Here is a 16,615-nt window from a genome sequence, read left to right as displayed (position 1 = left end):
AAATCTTATTCAAATGAAGGGGCGGACCAAAGTGTGTTGAACGACTCACCTATTGGTTGATCGACATCCGTATTTCGAACCACCTCGCGCGGCGAGCGGAGCCGCTAACGCTAACCCTCCGCCGCCCGTCCGCGCTTGCTTCCACGATCGAACTGATTTAAAAATTAAAAATAAATAGCAAAATAAATGTGAAAAATGATAAATAAAACAAATAAATAAAATAAAAATAAATACACACATACAGTAAAATATCAATTAATTTCTATTTTATTTTATTTTTTTCGATTACATCTCTTTATATTTGTTATTATTTTCACTTTGATTTATCTTATCAGTTTTGGTCCTCCACAGCCGATGCCATTCCCCGGAGAAGTGAACATAGAATGGCGAGGGGAAGACGCGAGGGTAGCGAGGAGAGTGTCGATTTTCAGTCGTCAAAGCGTCCGCCGCTGTTGTCGTTGAGCAGAAGATGCCAGCGTTCAATCTTCTTGTCCTTGTTCTTCAGACATTCGTACCAGTGCTTCAGGCACTCGCCTTCAGCCTGGATGCCCAGCTGGCAGCCGCCTACGCGCAAACACGCGGGACAGTTAGCTCGGCTGAGCGTGTTGGCTAAACGCGCTAACGTACGAGCTCACCGATGAAATCGTTGGACTTGCCCATGTCATAATCCCACACGGAAATGTCCAGAGTTTTCTTGGCCAGCTCGCCGTGCTTGATTTCATAACTGAACTCCTGCAAACACCATCAAGATGAGAGCGACGAGGATCGTCGCTTTCCTTCATTCATTCAGTCACTCAAGGATGTCACCCATCGATGTGTTCATACACTCGGTCACAAAAACACTCATTCGTACGCTCATCAGCCAATCGGTCATTGTCTATTCATTGCGTCAGGCATTCAAACACACCCAGTCCTTCATTAATTCATTATTCTCTAGTTCCTTCACACATTAATTCGTTCATTCGCTCACTCACAAGTCATCTATTCAGGCTCCTATTCACACTTTCATTAACTAATTTACTCATTCAGTCACCAACCCATTACTTCATACATACACTCATTCATTCAGCCACACGTACACTCAATCACTCACTCACTCACTCACTCACTGGTGTATCCTCTCTCTCTCTCTCTCTCTCTCTCTCTCTCTCTCTCTCTCACATACACATCCATAGATTCATTCACTCATAAGGGCGTGACTGACCTCCTGGAACTCTGGATTGAGCGTTTTCTTCTTGATCTGCGTCTTGTTCTTGCCTTTCTTTCCCATGTCAGGTTTCAGACACCTGAATGGAACCCCGCGAAGGTGAGTGGGTGAATGCGACAAGGGCGACGAGATGGCAGGACGAAGACGCAGGCGAGAAGACGACGACAACGGTGCAAGTGAGAGGGTCGAGGTGTGAGGATGAAAATGAGATGATGCAGCGCAGGGGTGAAGAGGAGGGGATGACTGAAGAAGTAGCGGATGATGGTGAGTGTGAAAGGATGACAATGAGAGGGTGAATGTGAGAGGGTGAAAAGTACAGGATCACGGTTCGGAGGTCGGGTGCAAGCGAGAGGACGAATAAAGTCATTGGGAGTGAGAGGGTGCATACAAACGAATGAAGATGAGCGGATGAAGTAAGTAGTAGAGGAAGTGATCAGTTGGCTGTGTCTGTGTTAGACCAATGTTGCAGCACTGTCCCGTGTGTGTGTGTGTGTGTGTGTCTTTATCGTACACTTTGACAAAAGGGTCCGAGTATCCGTTGGCGTCCATGGCGGCGAGGTGGGCGCAGCGGACAACGCCCACAATCAGACGAGCCTGCTTGCTGTCGTACCTCAAAGACACCAAGATGCGACCTCGCTCCTCGCAGTCCTCGCCCTCCTCCACCTACGCACACGCGCGCACGCGCACACACTGTACATACTCTGTTGTGAGCCGGGTTAAAACAGTTTGGGCCTTTTCCATTCGTCATACATCACACACACACACACACACGCGCACGTAAAAAAATATTTGCAATCAGGTGTTTCTTACGTCATCCTCATAGAGCGCCATCCCTCGAGATTGACCTCCGACGACTTTTTTCACCTGCCAATCAACCAAAGTCAGAGACATTCTTTGTACTATTTGTAAAGAAACAGCACCATCTGTTGGTGGTGTTGGGTCACTGCGCCTTCTGCCCCTAACGGAGGGTCTCCTCCACATTCAGCGATTTTTCTTCCGCCGCCATTTTTTTCATTATTTAAAAAAATAATAGAGTGGGTGCGGCTTATAAAAAGGTGAGGCTTATAGTCCGGAAAATACGGTACACTTTTTTTTGGTGCATGACAATCTTACCGGAATGACTCTCTCCAGGCACACGTTGAATTTTTTCTTCTGGTTGAATTTGAGTTTTTTGAGCGCCACTCGCGTCTCCCCGATGAAGTCGTTGTGTCCAAATTTGTCCTCGTCGCTCACCGACAGCCTGAAGGACAAAGACGACGCAATTAAATTTGAGTCAATTCAACTGCAACTCTGAGTTTAATTTGTTCCGCGACCAGGGTATGACAGAGCCTTCTTTTTTTTCTTCACTCAAAGCACAACTCCCAAAAAAAAAAAAAATACCAAAAAAATAAATAAATACAAAATCAACCCTGTGACCACTTGCAACCCGTACCACCATTGTGGCAGGAGAAAATGTGGCCGTACCGTAAGGTTTTCCGGGACATTTCGTCATCGGTGATGCCGTGATAGACCAGAGTCTCGTTCCATGTCGGATTCAGAGTGTTCTTCAGTGTCTTGGTGCGAAGCTTGTTGGACTGCACCACACAAGACAGACAAACGCTACTCCGTAATCAAGATCAAATTTGACCAAATAGCACAATCTGGTGGCTGTGAAGGAGCACTGCCCCTGATGCACAGTCACAAAAGCCTAAATGTCCTAATCTACAGAAATTGCTAATGGAGCTTTAAAAAAAAAAAAAGAAGCTAGCCTGTCCGAAGAAAGTGGCATAAGTCACCGGCTGATAGCAGTGTGCCCCTACTATTGAAAAAGTCACACAAAGTCACAGAAGACACTACTTGAAAAGTCGTCACAAAAATGAAAACATGACTACGTGTTCAATATAAAATTTGAGGAAATGGCATAAGCTCGTTGCTTGGGTGGGGCACTGCCCCAAATACACAGTAACCACTATTCACATAAATTGTACCGCTAAATTGGTCCAGTTACTTCCTTGGAAGTTACATATTGCTGCTGTCCTGTGAAAAACACTTATGTCCATTTTACATGACTGCGGTTTCCGCGTTAAATAACATCATTTGATTAACATCAAAATAAGAATAAAAATCTAAATTGGACATAAGTGCCGATTTACTAAACTACGTACGCAAATCACCAATGAAGCTTAAAACCTATCTTAACAAAAACTAGCTTGCCTTAAAAAAGCAAAAGTGGCATATGTGAGCGGCCGTAAGCAGTGAGTGCACATACCTAAGACAAATTTGCAAAGAAAAAGGGAAAATATGGTGGCCGTGGTGGGGCACTGTACTTCCTGCCCCGAATGCATACCCTCCACTATCTGTAGTGTTGTTTCCTCACAAGCTACATCCGCTAAGCTGCCTAGCAACTAGCATCCCACAGTTGCTATGACGACGGACCGGGCGGGTACCTTACTGGCGCCCGGCAGTAGGTGCAGCTTGACGTAAGGGTCCGACAGGCCGTTGGAGTCCATCGGCTTTAAGCCCTGACACGAGAAAAAGCACACATGAATAAAATAATCAAATACTGTACACACAGATGAAATGAAAAACCTCTACGAATTCAAGCAATGCAAATACTGTAGAAGCCATTAGAGGACCTTTGTCTTTTGTATGTTTTGTGTAAGTCAAGGTTCGAAACATTTTGTTGTATTTGTGCGTTTGTATTCTGCCTGGAGATGGAAGAATTAAATACGGTTTCGGTTGAGTACGGTGGGCGCATATTCGGGGGTTCCACACGTGCACATTGACCTACTTGCAGATTTTTTGGGGGGGCTTATTCAAGAATTTGGGGGGGTTAGAAAAACACAAATTTAACCGCTATTTATTTATTTATTTTTTTAAATCCCCCCCTCAAAAAAATGTTATTATCATATTTTTAGTATAGTATAGTATTGATATTTTTGCCGATTTTCGTGGGCCGCTGTATATAAAAATATTTTCATTGGACCTAAATAAAATTGAAGCACATTAGAACAAAATGGATAGGAAAAAAAAAAAAAAGCCTGCGCATACCTTGGCTTTGATGACGCAACACTGCAGTTGGTGGCGCTCTTGCTCGTAGAGCAGACTGAATTCCAAACATCCCAGTGTGGCTTTCGCAAGAGAAGCAAAAAGACCACATGAGACCAGAAGCAGAAACAGAATCGTCTTCATCGGCCACGCGGGTCAAAACTTTGTCTCCGTTTGTATGATGAGCGACACCCAAAATCCAAAGCGAGAAAACGCGAACTCACTCGCGTCGTCCGAGTCTTCGTCATCTTCGTCGTCTTCGTCCTCCCGCGACGTCGCGTCGGCGGGGGGGTCGAGGCAAAGAGGGGGGTCCGTTCTGCTCGCGCTTGAAGTTGCCCGCGCGGCAGCCGCTGCTCCCTTTTCCTCCTGAGTGGCGGCCGGTGGCCTTGCGCTGCTTTGGGCTCCGCCCGACATCATCGACGGACAACATTGCGCTTCTGTACTCGTATGACAACAGACAGAAGGGGATATATGTATATATATATAGATAGATAGATAGATATATATACATATAAAAATATATATGTTTGGGTTGACTTCCCCTTTAAGGGAGTATTTTGTCGATTAAATAGTATTTTCGTCAGTTAAGAAGTTATGTGAGTACATTTAAGTTTCTTTTAGGTAGTACTTCATAGGTTTAACAGTATTTAGGTAACTTTTAGGTAGCATTTCAGTAGATTTGAGCAGTTGGGTATTTTGTAGATTTAAGAGCATTTAGGTAACTTTTAAGAAGTATTTGCGTACATCCGTGAGTGTTTAGGTGACATAGTTAAGAATCATTTTTCTAGAGTGCTAGTTTTCTTATTATATAAAACACAGTACAAAAATGTTTGTCTTTTTTTTCTGAGGGGCTGGAATGCCTGAACGACATTGTCGTTCTCAGGGCACCAATGTACATTGTTCGCGCTTATCGGCTAGACTGCCATCTTGTGGCTCAACCTTGTAAGGGCATATTTTTTTTTTGCTATAGTAGGTTAGCAGTGCACGTGAGCGAATTAGCACTGGCCAGCTACGCACCGGGCCGATGAGGCGGCGGTGCCGCCGCGGCTCCATCGGTGGCGTCCGGGCCAGCGAGTGGCGGTCGGGCGAGCGGCAACGGGCCGGGAAGATCGCGGGGGGCTCGGCCCTTGAAGAACCAGGCTCCGGAACGCTTCTGCACCTGCGCGGAGGGAAGGAGCACAAGGACGGTTGAGCCGGATGGGGATCGGGTTCTGCCGGCGCAGCTTGCGCGCTTGCTCACTTCTTGGTGTTGCTCGCAGATGGAACACAAGCGCGATGACGTCGAGCCGCTTTGGGCCGCACAATCGCCGCACACTTGCTGCAAACACAACAATGAAATCAATGACATCAAAATGGACCTTTTTCAAAATGGAATTTTTTTTCATTTTCTTGGTCACACAATGAAAATAAAATAATGAATACATGTCACTGTATTTCATTGAATTAAATACTAAATAAATTAAAAACTGATAAAATGACTTAACTACATTTTAAATTAAAGTATGAACAATGAATGGTTCCCCACTTTTGTTAGTAATTCAAAGTTTCAAATGTAGCTTTTTAATTCTGTAATTTATTTAATGGTACTAAAATCAGATAATACAATAAATAATAACTATAATAATAATAAAAAATAAAAACAATATCGCGACACAAAAGGCTTTTAAATAAATGAAAACTTTTTTAATTCCAATCAAAATGTCATTAGATAATTTAAAATGCCATTAAATAAAAAGTCCTCTAATATTTCAAATGACATTGAATATATAAAAAAATGTCAAATTAACATCACAACTACTCAGAGCTCAGGTAACGACCAATCATGGCTCATCTTCAGAAAACAGGTGAGCTGTGATTGGCCGTTAGATGTCCTTTTCAGTCGACAGAAGTGACAAAATGGCCGCCCTCTGAGAGGCTGGATTTTGCTGCTTAACTCATATTCCGCAAACGCAACATTCATCAGAATTTTGTGTTTCAATTAGTGGGCCTGCTGGGAACATATTGTTGAAAAAAAAAATGTGTTTGGGTTGAATTCCCCTTTAAGAATGACTTCAGGTGCAAATCATGTGGCACGGCACGCCGAGAGCCGCTCGTCTTGCACATTTGAGTTGTTGTCGTTTCTGTTTTGCCGATGTCACTCGTACTTTCCTGCAGCGGACGCAAAGGGCGGCCGTGACGCCGCCCGACCCGAAGGCGGCGCCGCAAAGCAGACAGGCCGAGCGTCCGTCGCCGCGCGCCGTCCTCCGAGCGTCCTCCAGACGGACGGACAGGAGACTGCGTCGCACACGCACAGTGACATCATCAGTGACATGATGGGCGGATCAATAGATGAAGTCATGAAAAAAAAAAAAAAAAAGAGATAAAGTCATGCGTAGGTGATAAATGAGTACGTGCGTGGTGGATGAGTGAGGCATGGATGGATACATGAGTGCTGGATGGATGGTAAATGGATAAACAAATTCATGTATGATAATGGATGGATGGACGGATGAAGGTGGATGAATGAGTGAATGAATGAATGTGTGAAAGCATGAGAGATGGATGGATGAATGAATTTAATTTCTGCATGATGATGACTGGATGGATGGATGAACAAACTAATGATGGGAGGATGAATGAATGAATGCTCTACGATGATGAATTTTTCTTCGATGGATGATGAATGAATGAGGGACAAATGAACGAATAGCTAATGATGAATAATAATGAATATTGAACAGATGGTTGAAGGATGAATGGATAAATGAATGCATGCATGACGACGGATGGATGACTGACTTGGTGATGGATGGATGAATGAATCAATTGATGAAGGATGAGTAATCGGTGAATGAATGCATGGACGACGGATGGATAGCGAATGAATGCTTGATGACGAATGTCGGACGGATGAATCCATGAACGGGTGACGGATGAATGATGGACAAACGAATGACTGATGAATGGATAGATGGAAGAATACATGATGGGTGAATGAATGGCAGATGAATGGATGCATGAGTGATGTGCGAATGGATGGCTGGACGAGGGACAAACGAATGAGCGATGGAGACGCTGATGGCAATGTTGTTGGCGATGATGGTCTGACTGTATGCGTCGCTGCTCCGTGGCGTCCATGTCGGCGGCGCGGGCCAGCACGTCGTTGATGATCTGCTTTTCCTCGTCGCTCAGCTCCACGCCGGCGTTCGGGGGAGGGGGGGCGTCGCACCTGCTCGTCATCGGGCCCAACCTTGAAAGCAACGCGCGCGCGCCCACAATCGCGCACACCAGTAGATACTCAAGCGTAGTAATGCGCGATGCATAAACATACTCACAATCACTCTCACACACACACACAAAAAAAACCACACGCGCGCACACACAAGCAGAAGTGCAAAGGTCGGAGAAAAGGCCATCATGTCCTGCAGCTTTGAGTCACAACAGACATGAACAAGAACTGACCACACCAACGCACACGCAACCTGCCCCTTTCACAAGTAATGAGCAGCCAAAGGTAATATCAAAGTAGTGCTTTGGCGCCAGTTTGTGGCATGTAGATGGGGGGAGGGGAGGGTCAATTACTTGCAGATTTTCGCCACCATTGGCGGGGGAACGCTGCAAATCTTTTCAAAAGTTTAAGGTGCAGCAGCCCAACACATCCAGTAGATGGCGCTGTGCTGAGAGAAACCACAGCTTGCTCTGTGTGCTGGTTGCCGCCATCTACAGGACTGGGGGGGAATTACTAAAGAATGTAACGAGATGAGACCATGTCCTTGACAGCCCTTGAAAGACGAGCCCGTTAATGTCTTTTTTTTCTCCGTCGACATCGGCGTCGCCGACGTCTGCTCCTTAACTTCTGACAAAGACCTCGTTAAAATCCAGGACCACCTCGCCGCCGCGACTTAGATGTCAATGATGACAAACCGACCCCGAGCGTTGTCGTCTTCGCTTTCATTGTCGTTGTCATCGTCATCGTCATCATCAACAACAACATTGTTACCATATGGTCGTCCGATAACCGTCCATGACGATGTTGATGCCGATAATGGCGACGAAGGTGCGCGGCGGTGGCCATGACCGCAATGATGACGTCATCACGGCCGTCATTGTCATTATCGCAATCGTCATCGTAGTTCACGTCTTTGTCATCGACGCCATTGTCGTCGTCATCGTCAACATTTCAGCTCCTCGCTTCGTGAACGTTTCGCTGACCTTCATCTTCTCCCACCTCCTCCTCCTCTTCCTCCTGTCTGCAAATGTCAGGGGTTGCCCGCTGCACAATGTGCCACTTTGAATGACAAACGTGTGCGTGCGTGTGTGCGTGTGTGTGTGTGAGCGCTTCTGGAGGGCTTTTCAAGAGGAAGGTGGTAAAACTGTCCAGTGAAATCACCGCTCCCTCTCTCTCTCTCTCTCACTCGCACGCACGCACGCACACACACCTACAATGAGCGCGCGCGCACATGTAGATGTGTTTCACTTTGGTGTGTGAATGAAAAAATACAAATAAAAAATCGGGTAACGTGAGCAAATAAAGAAAGAAAGAATCACTAATGTGTGTGACAGTGTTTTACAAATGTTCGTGAGAATGCTTCACAGTCCTATGTAAATGTAGCCGCGGATTATGTCCCTGACAAGCACACGCTCGCACGGGAGCTAACCGCTAACGTTCAGGATAAGATGAAACGTAACGTCTACAAATCTATCCGAGGGATAGTTTTGGAGGAAGACGTCGAGAAGGATTCAGCTGATGCGCGTTGCCGAAACAAACCGGTTGAAGCCCTTTCGTCTTGTTGTCGTTAGTAGAAGGCTAGCTGCGCGTTGGCCGCAAGCTAGCGGCAGCTGCTCGCTATCTGGCGGCCTGTCAGTCGCGTGACAGCCGGGGACGTTCGCTATTTAGTCACATGGGAAGGTGTAAATATGAAGCCCAAGCTAGTTTTTGTTCGTAGCTCGCCATCTGAAGCTAGTTTGATTTCGTATCGGTCAATGATCAAGTGACACCGGTCTGATTTTGTGAATGACCACCTGAAACGAGTTGTCATCACTGGCCGACTGTCTGAAAATCCGTTCCAATTGGTTCATGACCGCGTGAAACTAGTTTTGGTTTCGTGCCGAGCATCTGAAAGGAGATTCCACGAGTTGACGACCATCTGAAATGTGTTGCTGACAGTCCGAAACTCGTTTGGCTTTGTTGAGCACCATTCGAAACGGGCTCCCATTTGTTCGCCATCCGGCTGGGGATCATCGTTTGGTGTCCGAGAGTCGCTCGCTGGCTGGAATTCCTTGCCAACCGTCCACGAGGTCACGTTGGCCGGTGTACGGCCGGCTTTGAAAATGGCACGTCAGTGCGACGCAGACAACGTCCTCCGCAATGTCCTACACGGAGGTTGACTGCGCTTCCTTCTCGACGCGAGATTGCAAAGCCCGTCAACTTCCACCAGAGACGCCAAGGACGCGTCGTCGCGATTTACATTCTCATGTTATAGCCGCCCTACACGGAGCGGACATCATGACCTCAGACATGTGCGGCACTCTGTGTGTGCGTGCGTGCGTGCGCGCGCGCGTGTGCGAGAGATTACAGGTCATTACTTCCAAATGGCACAGAGTGATGAAGGAGGTGAAAGGCAGGTCACGTCGCTAGCACCCACTTACACTTGCTCTAAATACGGGCGACATCACTTAAGTGGCGTCATCTGGCATAAGCGCTTAACTACTGCCATTCGGCATCTTCACTTAACCGCCGTCACCTGGCATTTTTCTTTCAGCGTTGCCATCGCTTAGCTGCCGCCATTGAGCTTCATCATTTTGCCGCTGTCATGCAGCATCACCGCAAGGGGCCGGAACGATAATCGTTTTTTCGATGCGTCGTTCGGCATATTCAAGAGATTCGGAATCGATTCATAGGTATTAATAATCGATATTTAAAGCAGCACTGGGCAAGAAATCGAGCTCAATAAAAAAAATTCACAACTCTTTTGATGAAATATTGACTTACAAGTACAACAGTTGAACGGGACTTCATGCCCTGAGGGGGGCTGGATCGTTTTTACTGGCGCAAAGCAACTTTGAGGAGGATGGGATCAACCCTGGCCGGCACACCAAAAAATACAAATGTCCTGAATTGCATTACGGCATACTCACTTCCTCTGTTAAACGGCTCAGGATTTGAGGAATCCAATCGAACCGTGGGCCTCTGATTCGTAATCGGATCGAGGTACCCATAGATCCCCACCCCTAATCGCCGCTGTCATCCAGCATCAACTTTTCACTGCTGTCATCCAGCATTATCCATCAACAGCTGTCGGCCAGCATCATAATTGCATTTCTGTCACCCAGCATCATTTCTGTTATCAGTTCACTTCTTTCATCAAGCGTCTCAACGCAAATGCTGTCAGCCTGCGACCTCACATCATTCTTTGCACTTCAATGCTGTCATCCAGCATCATGACTTCACTGCTGTCATCTCGCGGCAATCATCCTCTAATAATTTCCATCATCCAGCATCATCAATTAAGTTTCGTCAACGGGGCGTCATCAATTTACCACTGTCATCCAGCACATCAACTAAGTGACGTCACCTATCATTATCACTGCTGTCATCCAGCGTCCCTATTTCACTGGTGTCATTCAGCACCATGACTTCATCATTGTCATCGAACATCACGTCTGTTGTGATATGCTGTCATCCAGCATGATCATTGGACTGCTGTCATGCAGCACGTCACCAAACAACTTCACTTCTGCCATCCAGGCTAAGTCGCCGTCATCCAGAATTCTTCACTTCAAAGCTATCATCCCTTGAATGGTGTCATCCAGCATCATCAACCGACCGGTGTCCCGCGCGGGGCAGCGTCCCCTCGCCGCCGCCATCACTTCATCCCGTAACCGATGTCATCCAGCATCCACACGAAGGGGCGGCGGGCAGGAGGTGCTTGACTGTCAAACACGGTCAAAGCCACACGAATGGAAGTGCAAGCAAACGTTTTGGCTTCATGAGGGGCTGACAAAGAGGCCCACGCAGTGAGCGCAACGCGGTGAAAGGATCTTATCCCAGCATTTCTTTGGGTGCGTTCTGGCCGACCTCCTCGTCGCAGCAACAGATTTAAACACCGTGTTTAATTCGTTGAATAATTTAATCCTTCAATGGCCTTATTAAAGCAGCACTGGGCGAGAATTCGACCTGAATAACATTTTTTCACAACTCTTTTGATGAAACATTGACTTACAAGTAGTTGAATGGGACTTTTGTCATGCCCTTGGGGGGGGGGGTCTTCTGTAACATTTTTACTGGCACCAAGCAACTTTGAGGAGGATGGGAGTAACCCTGGCACACAAAAAAAATAGAAATGTCCCGAATTGCTTTACAGCATACTCACTTGCTCCTTTCGCTATCAGGACGGAAGTCGATTCGAACGTCTAGGCGCTATATTGGCGTCATGGCCGAAGCCCCCAAATAAGTATCGTTGAAACAAAATGAGATTCATGACCTCATAACCGCTATGGCAATTGTTCCCAAAACCAAATCGCCAGTTTTTCAGATAACCATATCCGCTGTAAAATCGCAGTCTTGGAAGTTCATGTCATCCATGTAAGACATTCAGGTTCAAAGTTATTGCAAAAATTGACAAAATCCAGGTTTTGGACACTTCTCAACATTGCGGGGATTAACTGACATCGAAGCAAAAGTCAGAGTGGAACAACACTGATCGGGACGCTTGATTTGAGGATGACAAGGTTAGAGTCGTTAGCGCTGTCATTTGCTTTCAAAACAAATTTGGTTGGCTAGGTCGGCAAAGTGAGCTAATGTAAACAACACATTTGTGCTAAGCCGAACATAGCCAAATATATTTGTGTTTTTGTTGCGGACGAAGCTACGCGTCCTCCCGCATGGTCCTCGGAATCCCTCCAAAAATCCCATCTGGGCTCACCTTGAAGTTCGCAAGCTTAGCGCGAGGCGCAGCGCACGCACCGTGCACGAGGCAAGTGTGTGTGTGTGTGTGTGCGACGAGGGGTCAAGAGCAGGATTGTAGGGGGCATGGGAACCAGCAGGAAGATCAATACCCAGGGCGACTCGGCTGCAAGGACAACTAAAACCACGACGAGTGAAAATTGATCAGTCCTCCTTCCTCCTCTTCATCATTTGCTTCCTCTCCTCCTCCACTTTCTCCTTTTCTTCATCTTCCTTCCGCCTCCTTTTCTTCCTCCTCTTCCTCGTTTTCTCCCCGTTCTCCTCTCTCGTCCTCTTCCTTCCTTGCTTGCTTGCTTCACCCCCTCACCCTCTTCATCCTTTTCCTCCCCCTCTCCCTTCTCATCCGTTCTCCTTTTCCTCATTCTCTTGTGCCGCTCCTTTGCGTCCTCCTTCTCTTCCTCATCCCTTCCTCTACTCTTTCTCTTCATCCTCTGACGTATATCGTCAGAGCGAAACAAGCGTACGTCCATTGCTATTCCTGAGTGCTATTTGCATGTCTTTGGAATGTTGCATGTTTTTCACCCAAAACAAATAAAACATCTCCTTGTCCCCGTCTTCCTCCTCGCTGCTGCCAAAAGTGTTTAGTCTTTATTGTGCATTTTCCGCCTCCTCCTCTCCCGACCTTTTTTTGTCCCCCCCCCCCCCTCGACCCGCAGCTCTATTGCCTTTGTCGCTTCAATTTTGCCAACAAATGTCCCTGCTGACTAAGCCGCCCGCAATTTTGCTTTCGGAAAGTTAGCTTAGCCTTAGCATTAAGTGTTTGGGTCGAATGAGGTCACCCAGGGAGTCCCTGCATGCACACTGTCACGTTACATAACGTGACAAATGCCACATAATCAAGAGGAGCTATAAAAACAAAAACACTTACATGCTAGCTTATTCCTAGTAAGTTTGATGTACTTTTGCTTAGACTGAAGCAGCAGTTTCACTATACAGTATAATCTTAATCATGTGACATAGTTAACTGGAACTATAAAGACAACAGTTACAAGCTAGCTTTTTACTTTGCGCATGTTTGGCGGGACCCAAGCTAACATAGCTTAGCATAAACCGGTGGAGCCCTGCATGCGCACTCTAATGTTATCTAACATTCCCAATGGCACATGCAGGTAGTTGCCAGAATTATAAAAACAACACAGTTAACTTTTTATTCTTAGCTCATTCAATCCCAAAGACATATTTTAATGTCTTTTCACAGTCCCAGCCATTCAATCCCAGGAATTTATTTATATATATTCTTTTTTTTTTTTTTTCAAAAGTTAGGGTAAAAGAGGGTCTGACAATATCTGGTACTGAATTAATAACATTGTAGGTGCTAAATTAGCGTTACTTAGTTAGCATAATCCATTAAGGTCACTAATGGGTCCCGCATGCTCACTGAACAATGTTTCGACTGCGACTGTCAAAAGGTAGCATAGCTTAGCATAAAGCAGCGCTGGAATCGGGCTAACAGTATCAGTAACGACCACTAATGGATTGATGGTCACATTACATAATGGTTATATAATCTTAATAATTCCGCAACTACATAGCTACGCGCAAGCTTTTTAGCGCTAACAACGAGCCTAATAAATCAAGTGCTGACTAATGGCAACCAAGAGAGCACAAGTGACACTTTAATATGACAAAAATCATTTGGACTCACTCTTGAACTGAGGCACTGTTACGCGTTGAGAAATGTTAACAATGAAAAGTTCTGCATTACGATCATGCAGACGAAGCAGGCTCATTTATCATTGTGGAGAAAATCAATAAATTATGAAAAGGAGGGAGGAAAGGAAGGAGCGCCTAATTTCAGTCCAAAAAATGCTGTACGTTATGCAGTGTGTGTTCTGCGCACAATCCTATTGTAATACGAAGTATCTACGTGTCCCAAAGGTCTGCACAAGACAGCAAGAACACACCTATTATTTGTATTTTGTGCATGTTTCTGTTTCACAGGAAAACATGAAATCATACAGAGATGTCAATATATTCAGCCCCTTTTTACAGGAACTATTTACTTATCACAACTACATTTCGCTTTTAGCATCTTCATTTGAAATACATTTGTCATCATATTCTAAACGATTAACCAATTACTTAGTCCAATAAAAATGGTTTTATTCTTAAAACTGAATTCAGTCATGTGTAATTAACCAATTTAGTGAAATATTTAAAAAAATAAATCATATTTAGAAAAATTCCCCTAGTGCCTTCATTTTTATTAATTCAGTTATATTCAATTAAACAATTAATTAAGTAATAAACAAACAAATGTCAAATTGTTCATTTTACAAACTCATTCGGAATGAGTCACATGCAATTGATCAATTTGTTTAAAAAAAGTGAATATTTTTATTCTATTGTCTTATTTATTTTTATCTGTATTGTATTGCATTCTCTATGATATTGCTTGAATACAACACAGTGTCATCGAGTAAATGCTTCTTCTATTGTGTGGAGTTGAACTGATGAGGACAAGTTGATCAATGAGAATAAACGAAAGCTGCGCTCACCTGTCCAAGTGTTGGTTTCAATCAGCGCGATGCTCGGCCGACTGCTGCTGCTGCTATGTTCGCCTCTTTGCGCCGTACTCGCATTCTCCTCTTGCTCCTCTTGCTCCTCCTCCTCCTCCTCCTCCTCCTCCTCTGCGTCTCACGCTCACTTTGAGCAAGCGCGTCCTCTCGCATCTCGTCAACGGGACCCCCAGCCGCGCTCCCCCGCCACATCTTCAGCCCGGCAACCTGTCCGCTATGTCACATTGTTATCCAGTAATATGGGACGTTCTTTATTAAATATGTCAACGCTCACGAGATAGGCTCCAAGGATGACTGACTCATTGGCCACTCGATTAAGTAGGCCAGCGGATGACAGCCGATAGAAAATCAGCACTTTTGATTGACACTGTCGGAGATCTATTTACGGGTACGATATGCACGTTTGCAAAAATGCATATATGTTAGGGGAAAATCGATTCGAATCGGAAAATCTGTTTCGATTTAAAAGATGTGTATGCATCTGATCGAAAACAATCATTGAACCTTGAAAGGAATCCGTTCCTGAATGGTATCACACCCCATGCATTGAGGTTTATATCGTCTTTTATTGGAGAGGTGCACATCCCAAATACAGAGCTATTTTAGATATTTTGGTGAATCACATGCCAGGGTTAATTATTGGTAATATACAAAACAAAATATCAAATGAAAATCCAAATATTACAAGCTTTTACTTCAGGCTACTGCTGAAGAGGCTACTAGAACAACAGAACTTGATTTGAGGGTTATTCAGAGGCACTTTAAATGCCCCCTTTTTCGTGTAATCGGAGATTTAATGTGATTGGTTAATAGTGAACATTGATAAGAGGGTGTGCACAGTTGTCTCTCTTCTCATCTCTAAGTTGTTTTAAAATTATTTTTCAATTGAGTTGTGCAGGTCACAATAATGGTGGTATAAGGTTTTTAAAATCATTTAGCTTGGTCTTGCTTTTTTCAAATCGCAAAAACCTGGCATTGGAACAGGGGTGTGTAGACTTTTTATAAAACTGGTAACTATGTCTGACGTTTTGGTGAGCCAACAGCTTGTTTAGGGGCAACTATGGGGGAAATAAAAAATTTAAAACAGTGTGTTAAACATTTTAACTGTGGATTAAATCATTAAAAAAAAAAAAAACATTTTCAGGTATATTTAAAACATGATTAAAAGAGTGGCTCAATGAATAGGTAGACAGGTAGGTATCAAAATAATTTCATTTTTCAAAAGAATCGAATGATCTTTTTATATAAAAATATTAAAACAGTGGATGAATTTGATTTAAAATCATGTATAAAATCTATACAAATTGAATAAAATAAAATTAAATTTGTTGATTGTAAACAATTTGAACAATAATTTACAAAATTAAAGCATAAAATAATTCAGTTTATAGTCGAGAAAAACATTTTAAAAAACTAATTCAGACAGATCAAATATCTATATATATGTATATTTATATCTATGTATATATATATATTTATATATATATATATATACACATATACATACAGTATATATATATATATATATATATATATATATATATATATATATATATATATATATATATATATATATAAGTATCACATTAATTTTATTTCCAATGATAAGGTAAATGCAAGTACATTTAAGAATGTAGCTACTCATTTAAAGTAAATCCATAACAAATGAAAATATGACATTTGTGGAATCATTTAGCAATTTTGATAAACATGTTAGAATGGGGGAATCATTCATCTTAAATAAATGCAATTTTCTTTTATTACAAACCAGCTATTATTATTAAAATAAACATCAGAAAATATGAATGGAAAGAATACTCCTCAGTAACTTTTGTATTAGATCTTGGCTGTCAACTCTGAAGTGAGCGTACATTTTGCACGCTGGTGTATCTTGCCATCCTTTGAAAATGTTGATAA

The 16,615-nt window shown here is 43.9% G+C and overlaps 1 protein-coding gene across 3 annotated transcripts; it reads right to left on the bottom strand.

Moving 5' to 3' along the window:
* Window positions 1–281: 281 nt before the first annotated feature.
* On the bottom strand, window positions 282–14,790 carry rph3aa (rabphilin 3A homolog (mouse), a). 3 transcript variants are annotated; one of them, XM_086053602.1, is made up of 15 exons: window positions 14,678–14,790; window positions 7,323–7,463; window positions 6,379–6,508; window positions 5,475–5,552; window positions 5,252–5,393; window positions 4,459–4,671; window positions 4,238–4,317; window positions 3,634–3,708; window positions 2,672–2,781; window positions 2,321–2,447; window positions 2,018–2,071; window positions 1,719–1,870; window positions 1,205–1,286; window positions 636–732; window positions 282–564 (listed from the first exon to the last, which is right to left on the bottom strand). In XM_086053602.1, the coding sequence occupies exons 2-15, from the start codon at window positions 7,451–7,453 to the stop codon at window positions 428–430; spliced, it is 1,608 nt and encodes a 535-aa protein (XP_085909728.1). In that variant the 5' UTR covers window positions 7,454–7,463; window positions 14,678–14,790; the 3' UTR covers window positions 282–427. The 3 variants fall into 3 exon arrangements, with proteins under 3 accessions (XP_085909728.1, XP_085909727.1, XP_085909729.1); XM_086053601.1 differs by having other exon boundaries at window positions 11,587–14,756; XM_086053603.1 differs by having other exon boundaries at window positions 5,475–5,548; window positions 6,379–14,756.
* Window positions 14,791–16,615: the final 1,825 nt, after the last annotated feature.

The sequence above is a fragment of the Filicampus tigris genome, chromosome 15 (assembly GCF_054856515.1).
Source record: "Filicampus tigris isolate MCC_2025a chromosome 15, RoL_Ftig_1.0, whole genome shotgun sequence".
Taxonomy (NCBI): Eukaryota; Metazoa; Chordata; class Actinopteri; order Syngnathiformes; family Syngnathidae; genus Filicampus; species Filicampus tigris.
The sequence above is the reverse complement of the archived record's forward strand: the minus strand, read 5'-3'. Positions and strand labels throughout refer to the sequence as shown.